This window comes from Haliotis asinina, chromosome 2 (genome assembly GCF_037392515.1).
Source record: "Haliotis asinina isolate JCU_RB_2024 chromosome 2, JCU_Hal_asi_v2, whole genome shotgun sequence".
Classification (NCBI taxonomy): Eukaryota; Metazoa; Mollusca; class Gastropoda; order Lepetellida; family Haliotidae; genus Haliotis; species Haliotis asinina.
Window position 1 is genome coordinate 37,158,854 of NC_090281.1, and position 12,554 is coordinate 37,171,407.

General features: G+C 40.4%; 1 protein-coding gene across 2 annotated transcripts in view; it reads right to left on the reverse strand.

Moving 5' to 3' along the window:
• The window catches only part of LOC137273683 (GTPase-activating Rap/Ran-GAP domain-like protein 3), a 105,399-nt gene that overhangs the window by 32,105 nt on the left and 60,740 nt on the right, over positions 1–12,554 (reverse strand). For both annotated transcript variants that reach the window (XM_067806480.1, XM_067806479.1), the window contains exons 2-5: positions 10,907–10,976; positions 2,616–2,711; positions 1,343–1,427; positions 399–517 (exon numbers count right to left, since the gene is read on the reverse strand). In XM_067806480.1, the coding sequence (XP_067662581.1) occupies positions 399–517; positions 1,343–1,427; positions 2,616–2,711; positions 10,907–10,976 (370 nt within the window). The remainder of the gene's footprint in view (positions 1–398; positions 518–1,342; positions 1,428–2,615; positions 2,712–10,906; positions 10,977–12,554) is intronic.

Here is a 12,554-nt window from a genome sequence, read left to right on the forward strand (position 1 = left end):
GACTAACGGGATCGGGCGGTCAGGATCGCCTACTTGGTTGACACATGTCATCGTATCACAACTGCGTACATCAATGATCATGCTGTTGATCACTGGTTTGTCTGGCCCAGGCTGGAGTATCTCCAGGCCCCCGCCACATACTGGAATATTACTTGGTGCGGTGTTAAGCAACAAACAATCCATTCATAGCAAGAGTTTAAAGAAAAACGAAGGCGTGACAACATCAAAGGTCAACATATATTACGAAATAATAGGTAATGTGACGAAATGGTTTTCAATTACATCCCGACATTTCAGCAACTTTAAGGGGTTTACAGATACATTCGTTGACTTCCACACTTTAAAGAAAGAGGTATAATATCACGCCACACACATTCACGTCAGGGATATTCACGTACAGTTTTCCTCCACAATATCGCTCTGTACTGAGGAACGTTGTGGTTGTTGGCGTCGGTGACAATGACGGACAACAGGAACAGCTCCTTCTCCAAATCCACGCCGACGTAGTTCTGATGTACTGTAGATACAAATAACACGCATAGTTTAAGCCTGTAATATATATATTATCCTTGAGATAAATTGTTCTGAAATGGTAAATGCAGAAAACTACTGTTGTACCGAGCTCAAAAGGAACTAATTTTAGATCGTTATGAGCGTGGTTTGTTACTGGCATTTCGACTACATATATCCACTAAATGACCGAACACGAAGCAGTTCGTGTTATCGCTAGTTCGTTACAGGCGGGTTCGTTTTAAAGGCAATCTACAGTTAGTGGTAAACATGAATCACCTAATTATTTCTGTCTACTATTATAATTCTGGAAGATAACAGATACACTTCAGTGATGCTAAAATCGGTTCCCATCACTCTGCTGATCTGTAAATATATACCAATGGTAGGGACTGATGTCACGGTTTCAGAAGCCTGTTGTGGAGTATTCGGAGCACAGAATGAAAAAAAACATGCATTTTTATGTCTAGAAGACGACGGTGACCTATTCAGACATAAACCATATTGAATAGCACTCATCCTGATGGAATGCAATAAGGAAACGTCAATACTGAAACCCTGTCTTTGGGAAAGAATTTCGACTACAGCATAAAAGAGGATTGATCCTTTTCTATATTGGGATTTCTTTCACACACTTGCGATGGGAGGTCTAATATGACATAAAAGAATACTGTTGGTCGTCAGAGCGAAATTAGATTCGAAGACTATTTGATTTTGCAAATGTTTGTGCCACCAGATCAGCCGAGTATTCGTGAAGTCATCGGAATTTTATGATAAACGTGACTATACACATCCTTGGCTTCTCATCACAAAAACATCAGATATTACTTACATTTCCCTAAGAAGTACTTGAAGTACCATCTTGTCTGGTATTCAGGATTTTCCAGATGAATTGGGCTGTTGAGAGGGCTGGATAGCTGGAACATATGTACATGGATGAGTGGGTGAGTTTAGTTGTACACTGCACTATATTCCGGCTTTCTGAAAATACAACTTGCTCTTTGCAACTGTGTCCGAAATACGCATGATGTCGGAAAGCGCATGATAAATCTCCAAACCACCATCACCACCACCTTCATCGTCATGAGTCAAGCACTGAAGCCTCCCGTCAACACGGCCAAATACGGTTAGGTCGATAGATGTGCACTATTCTAAGGGTTTCGTTGAGGCCATTTGTCTTCAAAAGCGATTAAATTTAGAAAAAACAAAATCAAAATGGAAAAAAGGTAGTCAAGGGACAAAGTATCAATACATCTGACCCTAAAGATCAAATAGTCTGCGGAAAACAACAGGGCAACCGGTAGTTTCAATCTGTGATAGATTAATAACCTCCCGCCCAGTCTGAGATGTGATGCACAGAATTGATTCACCCCCGACATTTGTTTATAGACGTGCTTCCAGACCAAATTAAACTCTTTGTGATGTTTCGTTTCGGATAAGAGCAATTTTCACTGCCTCGTATATTTGTTCTCAAGACAAATTGTCCATTTGGTTGACGCAGAAGTTTAAGTATCGGAATCACCCATTGCCAATATGAACCTATTGGCAACAATGAAAGTACAGTGCTTGACTTGTATTACAATGCTATATCCATCATCTTGTCAACGTATAATGCGTTAAGACGAAAACATGCAAACATGAAAATATATACTTTGCCTGGTCACCCGACCATGTGACAAAGTGTTACTTGCCCAGAGACGTATTGATGTTCTGTTCATGATGTTACTTTTACTCTTTGCTGTTTTACGTGAACATAATCATGTGACTGAGAGTGAAAATCTTAAGCTGACTCAGTCTGGCGAGACAAGAAGAATGTCCATACAAGAAGTCAACCTTTGCATACATATCCTGGTATTTTTCTGAAGAGGATTGTTGACTGCCGTGGAGACATATTTTTGACAAGGGACTAAACTACATCAAGAACTGTTTCATTGTGCTTAGTTGGGATTGATAAAGTATATATTCACCACCTCGTGAAATGCCACCCTGCACACTACATCACCCCCTGATGGAGCGAAGGATTTAACCACTAGGCTACCAAACCGCCCCCACTGACGTTGAAGGTTATTCACAAGTTGATGTACATAACTCAGTAGATGCCTTACCCCGAGATGGTGTGTGTCCTCCACGTCTCGCTCCCCGGATTCCACTCGAAACCGGCCGGCATTTTGTGTAGAGCCATCAGAATCAACAGATGTTAGCTGGAATTTTCAGAAAAAGATCTATAACAAACTGACAAGAAATCGCGATTATCTTCCAATGTTTATTTCTCTGAAAAGATAACACGAGCCGAATCATTACCAACTTACAAGGATTGAGATCCAATCTCTTTACTAAAATGGGTACATGGTTTCATGAATCGTTACATCTCTATGCACACCCATTTCCCAATTGTATCTCGTCATCGAATTGCAGCACCAGTTGGCCATTTTTCTCCCAGCCGCTAGTTCTGTGCTGGGAGAAACGTTCCCTCTCACGTTCATCTGCTGAAAGTCATGGCATATCTGTGGTAGATTTTATTCAAACTGCATGTGTAACCTGTCCGCAACACACTTTTATTCCCTTAGTGTATGTGAACAAAAATCATAGCTAATACAATTTACCACTTCGACGTTTTATTCACGGCATTTTATGTCACTGCAGGTGTCAAATTGCTACGTTAGGGCATTATTTACCTACAACAATATTTCTATAAAATTTGAGAAATAATAATTTTGGGGGTTTTGGTATGCTTCCTTTTGCCGGTCAGTTTAGTTCCAGAGGTTTTTACCGAGTGTTGACCCTAAGAATATCATCGATTAACGCAGGAAATGACTACAATGACTTTATTCCAGAAACATCTGCCTGAGACATTTATATACGGAGAACTAACTGCACTGAAGGGCAAAGCAAACGCCGTATTATTGGAAATGACATTCAAACATCAATAGAGTATTTGAACCTATAGTTTTTAAACATACACTGGAAGTCATGTTTGAGGAAAACATCAATCAGCCTGTTAAGTATTGTTTCAGATTGAGGTTAGACATGTTTTTGCTTGTGTAAAGGGAAGAATTAGCACACACGCAACAATGAATCATGTATCCCGGCACGACAACAAGTCATTGGACGTCTACACGCAGGTTAACGTGCCCGAGTCATTGCTAATGACAGCGATACAACGCCACCCACACCACTGATGATCGTCCACGTATTGTTCGACCCCGTATAACAACACATCGCCAGGACCATAATATCGTCCAAACACACTCATATTCCCCCATCAACAGCTGCAAGACCACAAGGGCCACAGGAACAGCTCGGGGAACCATAGGAAACCACCAGCGACCAGACAGAGACTGAATCATTCGGCGACGTCTCCAAGCCACTGTCACCATCGTATACGTCTCCGGCACAACAGCGGCAAAACAGACGTTGGAGACAATGGAGAGGGGTTATCTTTTCTCATGAAAGTCGGCACTGCATTTCAGTGGCTGGGCTCTGGTGTCGCGCAAAGGCGTTACAATGAAGTCACTTTATGACGTTTCTTTTGTCCTTCAGAATATTATCTGTAATCACATGCTTCATCTCAGAGCACGAACAGATAATCACTTTGTTTGAGCCCTCTATGCCTTGACACACGCCTAGCACTTTCTTTAAAGTCAGATTAATATTGTAACAATATTTCAAAAATTCCAGCAATATAAGAGTGAGTGCAATGGCGATGGAAGGTTATAGTACCCGATTATACCTCCGGGTACCTATTTTTGGCTGGGTGAACAGAGATAATTTTGAACACACTCTCTTGCTTACAGGGAAATCCACATGTATTACAAGCGCTTCATTGTGTGACGGAACTGAATTCCTAGAAACTCCCAGAAGTCAGGCTACCAAACACGGTCACCCATCCAAAGACACTCCGCGCTAAAAGTTGTCTAACTCCACCTAATTTGTGACCTGAGCTCTATGCACAGGACTACGTGCCTCCACTTACATCACGTACATAAAAAGAGAGGTGTTAAGCTGTAACCATGAGGCAGTCCACACCATGGAGTCAGGATGCACATTAAACAGTTTGTAACCGAGCCACCCTATATCCTGGTGTTATGAAGTGAATGGCAAAGGTGCATTGTAATTGTGTTCCATTGAACACGGCATTTTGTTCCTTTAATCATGCCGGTCTCCAAAGCTTTTGGAACATGTCATGGTTAGTTATTCAATCAATAGTCATCAATTCTACGCCAGCGTGATGGTTCCCGGTGCAATTTCCATCGTATTACGTTATTAGGTGCGGTTTTGGTGGGGCCCATACATCATCCTGGAAAAGCGCTAACCGTCTCTGAAACCTCATCCCTTGACGCTATATTCAGGTTTGGTTACCTGGCAATATAATCAATGAACGATGACTCAAAGGTCTTGGGATAATAGAAATAATTTATCGACATGTCCCGATATCGATATGACCGATGTGTCGCCACCTCACCATCGTTGATTTGGGTATAATGTTGTTAGGACCAGTGACGATCCACGTTAGAATTGGTCTTGCCTTTCATAACAGGCGAGAAACTGGATCGCGAGGTCAGGCTCATTGACTTGGTTTACTCATGTCACCGTACCCCAACTCCGTAAATCAATGCTCATGCTGTTGATCACTGAAGTGTCTGGTCCATGTTCGATTTTTCACGGTCCATTGACATATAGCTGACATATTGCTGAGTGCGGCGTTTAACAACCATACCAAACCTTAATGTTGACAGTAGTGTGAGTGAGTAAATATTATAATATGCCGATGTTTCCAATATCGCAGTAATAGTACAAGGGTGGGGGGAATCAGTTCACCTCTCAGGTTAAACATGACACCTTAATAACTAAGAAAATGTTTTGTTTGTTTTTTTAATTTTCATAGACTGACTTCACTCCAACAGAATTAATACATTTTCCCGCAAACAGAATACTAAGGTTCAATGCAGGCACCATGCGGATATCTGTCTAAGGTGGGTAATTGAATGGTTGTATTTAACCACAACCATTACCGACAAAAGTGGCATAGTTCAACGTGCAAAGACGTCACCCGTTGAAAATGACCCGATCTGAGGGACGTCTACCACCACCCCCAAACCCCTCACATAGAGTCCCAACTCTCTATGTCATAGTCCTCTAGACATTCAATTATTCCAAGGTCAGCGGAAGATCATTACATCAATGTATTTCATAACGACCTTCACATGTGCCCCTGTACACATGGATCAAAGTCTTGTAATCCATATCGATCCGGACGCTTGACAGGCCAATTGGACCATTTTCAACCAAAACGATCAATGATGACGATACCACGAACCATTTAATTGACTGATCAATTATTATCCTCATTGCTCATAGTGGTATTATACAGCGTTGTATAAGGGCGTATCGTAATGCTAGAATTTTCGAAAATACAGCAGAATACGAAACATGACATGCAAGTAGATGGCAATTCTGTGCGTGGGTTAGGCCAATTTCCTCGAGGATTTCCACAAAGCATTTTCCCGCTTGACGTTAAAGAACCTCGATGGTTCAAAGCCTCATTTACAGTATACGTGACAAGTCAGCGATCTGTTGATTGGGCTGTTTATTTCTTCGGGACGGTGTGAAATTGGTTTTAGTTATTCAAAAACAACGTTACACTGGGGCAAAGTTTTTTCCCAAATGCCTATGCGTTTCACGTCTCTTCAATCTTGGGTGACACATTAAAAAGTCATTTGAGAACAATGACTTCATTAAGGAATTGCAGTAGCTAAGTATAGTGTTTGTCTGCACCGACTTTAGAGCAAGACGTTAAACATTGATAGCGAAAGTGTTGTGTTGAATCGATTTGCCAAATGAACTCAACTATCAGGTGCCATAATAAACGCACTGGTTTGCCGTAGAGGACCCTCGGCGCAGTTTGTCACTGTAATGAGCTGAGTGACTACACATGTAGGGGAGGTCATCGGCCTTCTTCCCTTTGTTTGGCTGGTGGGTGTGTTTTTGTGTTTTGTCTCTTCCCTCACAGTTTCATCTCAAATTCAAAATATCTTTTTCCCATATTCCATTTACACATATCAGTTGCATGAGAGAGAGAGAGAGAGAGAGAGAGAGAGAGAGAGAGAGAGAAACCGGATGGTTATGGGGGTCAGACATCGAGTTGAGAAAAAAGAGGACGTTTCAAATACAAATGTACATCCCTTAGCAAAAGCCATTGCGTAACGATACATCCTTAAGGGTTTTTAACACTTACTAAGGTTGAAAGCTGGCCGACAGAATATCGGTCTTTAAGTAATAGTCCTATTTCTGGCAGCCTCAGCTACCTACTGTACGAAATATTTCTGTGAAATAACAATAACCCCTTCTGAAAGGTTTTCGTTGCCTTTAATTCATACTGCAGCAGCAGTTATGTTTGTATATGTCCTTTTGCTAACAGTTCGGGAGTCGGTGATAAGTCATATCTACTGATATCCACAAAGGAAGCCTCTTTATAGTTTGAGGCATGTGATGTACAGAACAATGGAACTGTGATACAATCTCAACTTCAGTACCACTTAGGTCACAACCACCCTAGATTGTGGTAAACTGTGGTAACTGATAAAGGTTTGGTGCACAGGTGAACGAGGACCACACGACTAACTGCTCCCATATAGTAGAAAGTTAATTTCAAACATTTCGGCTAAACAGATGTGCTATCTCTGCGGTGTATCCGCGGAGACACTCGGGACTTCCGCCAAAATTCTGCGTAACTACGCACAAACTCTGCAGAATTCACGCGGAGATTTAGGCTCCAATTATAGAAATGCCTTGGAGGGTAAATACTATGTGACAATAACTAAATACTAGTACTATGTACCTCGACGATTTAAACGAGTCAACAATGTTGACACGAGGCAATCTTCTCTAATAGCTTGGTCTTTTGACATTTTTAACATTCAACTCTTCTTCACTCTAGTATAGTACAACAATATTTACATGCAATAACAATGCACATTCTTGCGTAACAACTTGTGTGAGTCATGTCTCAACGATGTAATGGCAATGTTTTCCGGTAACAAGTTTAGCTTAAACATTATTATCAGTAACAACCGCAAGAGTGGTAACGGGCCTACCGGCTACATTTTTTAAATGAGAAATTGTAATCTAGATTTTCATCCTTTTGATATTACATGTACGCGTAAAAAGATCGCGTTTCCCCATCGCCATCAACGACGTTGCCATGGACACCTTCAGAGTCATTAAAAAAACATCACGATTCTTTTACCTGTTAGTTTTCAACAAAGGCAAGTTTCGCAAAGCGGCTAAAAGAGCATGAGTGTATTCTTTAAATACTGAGTATTTAAAGCCGTAAAACCTGCAACAGGCATACCTGATTATTTCTCCATCAACTTATTAATGTAACTAGCCCATTAAAGATAAAATGTTTAGAACATAATTAAATGTGTGTAACATTGATTTGTTAAAACATGATCCAACACTCAAATGGTTAGGATGACATAAACGTTGTGACGGTATATTTACGTTGATTGAATTCATTGAAGGTCTGGCTACCGTGCATATGTGTATGTACAGTAAATCTAGGCTTAAGCGGCTATTGGCAGTGATTTTTGACACGTATATTATACAAGGATGTCTATTTTCCATGATTGTTTGATTGTTTGTATGTGTGTTGTTGAAAGTCCTACTGAGCAATTGTCCAGCTATATGACGTCAGTCTGCAAAAAAACAAAACAAGTGAAAACAAGACAATCCTATGATTGACATCATGTACGTATTTGGTATACCATGACATGTCAACCGTGTCAGCGAGCCTGACCACCCTATCCCATCAGTCGCCTCTCAAAGCATGAGTAGCTGGGGACAATTTCTAACCTGGGTCTTCTCGGATAATCATCGAACCGTATTTTGATCATTATGTCATGTCTTGATATCTTTATCTAACGAAAAGCGTTTATTTTGAAGCCACTGCCACGCAGATATTGAAGCTTGTATTGTTCATGTTGAGGACTACGACACAGGAACGCAATTAAGAAAATGAAGCCTTCGGTTTGTAACAGATACGGAATTGACGGAACGTTGAAGTTACAAAGGAAATACGTCAATTTGCACATGTCACGTGCATTGATATGTCCTGAACGGGAAACAAAGCGAATATGCGTGTAAATGCCTGTGCAAACGGAAAGTCAGATTGATTGGATCAGATGGCTGCTGTTTCAGTGTCAAGTAGCGAATGACACTGGTAAATTATGTGAAAAATAGGACAACCCTCAGATATGCATACATTTACCATAAATTGTCTCCTACAATGCTGATCTTACAATAGTAGAGTGGAAGCAGTCCTTGTGCCGAAATTGGGAATAGACTGACGCCGGATTAGAAGGCATATAAATGATCATAAATTAACCAGCCTCTGTCGGGACAATATTATAGTGCAGATATTCAGAGCATACCGGATCGGAGGGCTGTCGGTTTTGACAGATTTCACTCTATTTATATATCTTCATGAACTGATAGCATCAAATGACGTGTCACCATACACGTCAGCTGGGATGATGTACATCGTAAAGACTATATATTCTGAACACCTCACTGGTGTCGTGTGGTCACCGTCTACATGACATTGTTCTATAGGTACTTCAGCACATTTTCGAACCCGGTGTCAAGTACACCATGGTCGGATGACTGCCGATAGTACTCAAAATAACATTTGGTGTCAATGAATGTTTGAGAACGGGCAAAATGTGAGCTGCTGACACACGTCCATTTTCATACTGGCAAATATCCGTCGTGAGAGACAGTATTTTATACTTCCGTCCTGTTAATTTCGATTTCTCTTTCTTGAGATTTGCGTTCAATAATATTCTCCTCACAAATCATTGAGCAACAAGTATTTTCAGTTTAATATCTACATCAACAACATCACACATTTAGACTCACTTGCAAGGTCACCTGATCATAATTATATTGAGCATGCTTTTGTTATTACTGGGAGTCGTATTTATGGTCTCCATGTTCACCCCAAGACTCTGGATGACAGGCTCTGGATGACTCTGAGCAGGCGATACAGAGAGAATGGCTGAACATTCCAAAACATCAAGTTTAAAAGGCCATTTGGTCTATGCAAATATGTGTTGAAACTGGCATTATTATTAATTATTAATTATTGACAACATATCTGTTTGCATAACCATTTTAATTACTTTGACAACCATCTTGAAAATGCCACAAGGTAGAATTTGCAAACCTTTGCATTTCGCACATGGCAATGATGTTCAGAAGCTTTCCTGAAAAATTCAGCTTTCTACTCTGTGTTACCTATTGCGTGTGTCTGATGCTCCTGGCTTACTGGTGCTCATGGTGGTCACACGCTTTACTGAACACTGCTTCACTCTTGAACCTTGATGTTAACATTTTACGCCCTCAGTGCAGCACATTTTGCACGACTGTCTCATGATTTTGGTGATTTGTAAGTCTATTATTGCCCAATACCCTTTTCATTTGATTGTGTTCATCGCGTGTACATATGTGTCACCTTTCTATTACATCATTCCATGATTTGCAATTTCAGTGAATGAAAATGTATTGAGACTACAAATTTGTGCTGATTAACTGTTTGTAAGGAGTATATATGCACAGCCTAAGGCGGATAAAAGACACAACTCACGTATTTTGCCGCGTTTTATAAATCCCTTTTAAAGCACCATTCCTGTGCGAGCTTAATCCCATTGGCCTACCTACTATTAAGAAAAAAAGCCCAGGCTTACACACGGTTGTTGCAAAAATTGTTGGGTAAGTCCTCAATCCTATCTTAATATAAGGCTTTGCAACCTACTTGGCTTACACGAGACAGCTGTGAACGTTTGATGAAGTGTGCACTTACTTAAGAATACAACTGAAAATATGCATATATTTTAATGGAAGAAATGTAGGCATTTAATACTTTGTTTGAGTAAGTGAGTGTTAGGCCATTTTAATTTTATTTCAGTAAAATCATGAAGTAGAAACATCAGAAACTGACTGCTTACATTTCACCCTTGCTGGGAATTCCACCCTGGCGTTCCACCACGCCAACTCTTGAACCACTCAGTACCCTTCAGCCCTAACATTTGTGAGACAAAGGCACCTTGCTTAACCATTAACACGACGCTTATGTCGATAAATGTAATTTATAAAATATGTATAATGCAAAAAGTAGTAATCCCTTACGCGATGATCTATTTCTTACTGTTACAGACTCGACTGTAGACTAGAATCAGTGTTACGAGTGGGTGTCAGAGTTCTCGTAAGTCTTCCGAATTACTGGGCGAAAGACAGGCGGAAATTGCCACGGCGTACAGGCAATTTTGCAATTAGTATAGAAATCTTATAAACTGATTCTTTTGTGATGCTGTTCTTAGACTGCAAGAGGACTTACCAGTTCCACAGAACCGTAATGGCGCCGACTGAAGACACCTCGACGGGCAGCAAGATCTGAGGCAGGGGAACTGAAAGTAATAAATATGTAAATAAGTATATGCAAATATGAACGTGTCCGTCCTCATAGTATGAACAAAAGGAAAACAAATTACTGAAAACAACAGACATGTTTTTTTGCATGTATGCACATGCATGTATGTATGTGTGTATGTATGTATGTATGTATGTATGTATGTATGTGTGTGTGTGTGTGTGTGTGTGTGTGTGTGTGTGTGTGTGTGTGTGTGTGTATGTATGTATGTATGTATGTATGTATGTATGTATGTTTTTTTCTTCACAACCTCAAGCAAGAATAATGGCGTTGTTTGCTAAAGACTGAAACAATATGTGAGATAAACGCACTTTTAACATAAATTTCACCCTTGGGGTCAGTATAATGGTCAAACATGGGGTTGCTAAAGCTACAATATATCAACAGATTTCACGACAGGCAAGACTGTGGACATTCAATGCCAACAAAACAGCCCCGCGTTTTAATGATTTAACAGATTGGCGTAAAACACATTTCCACAGCATGACAAATTCAAACCGTCAGAGACAGGGAGGAACCAGACTGCCGAAACAGATGCCTTTTGTGAAAAAAATAAATAGGTAAATAGTTTTTGAGTGGGTCTGTGGAAATCACTGAAGACACCATTTGTTCAGGGGGTCTACATACTTATTCTATCTGAAGCATACGTTTAATACCATCCAAACCGACAGCGCTAGATAGTAACAAGCCTCAGTTATCATTCGAAGCATATTTCAAAATAACACAATATATAAATGAGCACGTTATGCTATACAGGAAGTATCCGTTACCCAATGCGCAAAAATTGCATGACGTTTGTGTTTATTGAAATGACAGTGTTGTCTACCTGACATGCCAGCATGAAAGTATAATCTGGCCCATCCTTACGTGCTGGAAACACTGGGTCAGAAGAAATACTGTCGGACACCTTTGGCTCGATCTTCGATGAGCCGAACTCACGTTTAAGTTTGGACAGTGCGCATTACCCCTTATTTATCATTTTTTGTTATGTCGAGCATCGGATAACTCGAATTATTTACGTAGGTATTGTCATCATGGACACAGCGGGATTTGAACACATATACAACAGATGGTTACGCCAAAGCGATAAAACCTCACTTTTTATGGTTAGATATGACAATTATTCAACGTGCAAGGAGAAAGCATATTGTAGCCCAACCCCTTGCTAAAATCAATGAATCAAGAAAAACAGTCCAACCCCATTATTGTCTCGAAAAATAGTGGCTTATTACGAATCTTGCTCTACCCCTGAAAACACACGATCACGACATACAATCAAATATAATAATACGAAATATTAAATCAGGTCATCAACTCACTCAGACTGCGTGGACAGATATCGGGAGACTTCTACACCGTTGTACATCCCCTACAACCGCGAGCTACATCACTTAGATAAACGTGACATGAGTTGTCGGTGTATGTACTGTGTACGCTGTATATACATACGTGATATAGGTTTGTCCCACAAATAAATTCCACTGTTAGCGTGAGAAAAGTGCACATGTATGACCGCCATAGAATTACCTCGTTTATGCAAACCACGTTGAGACTC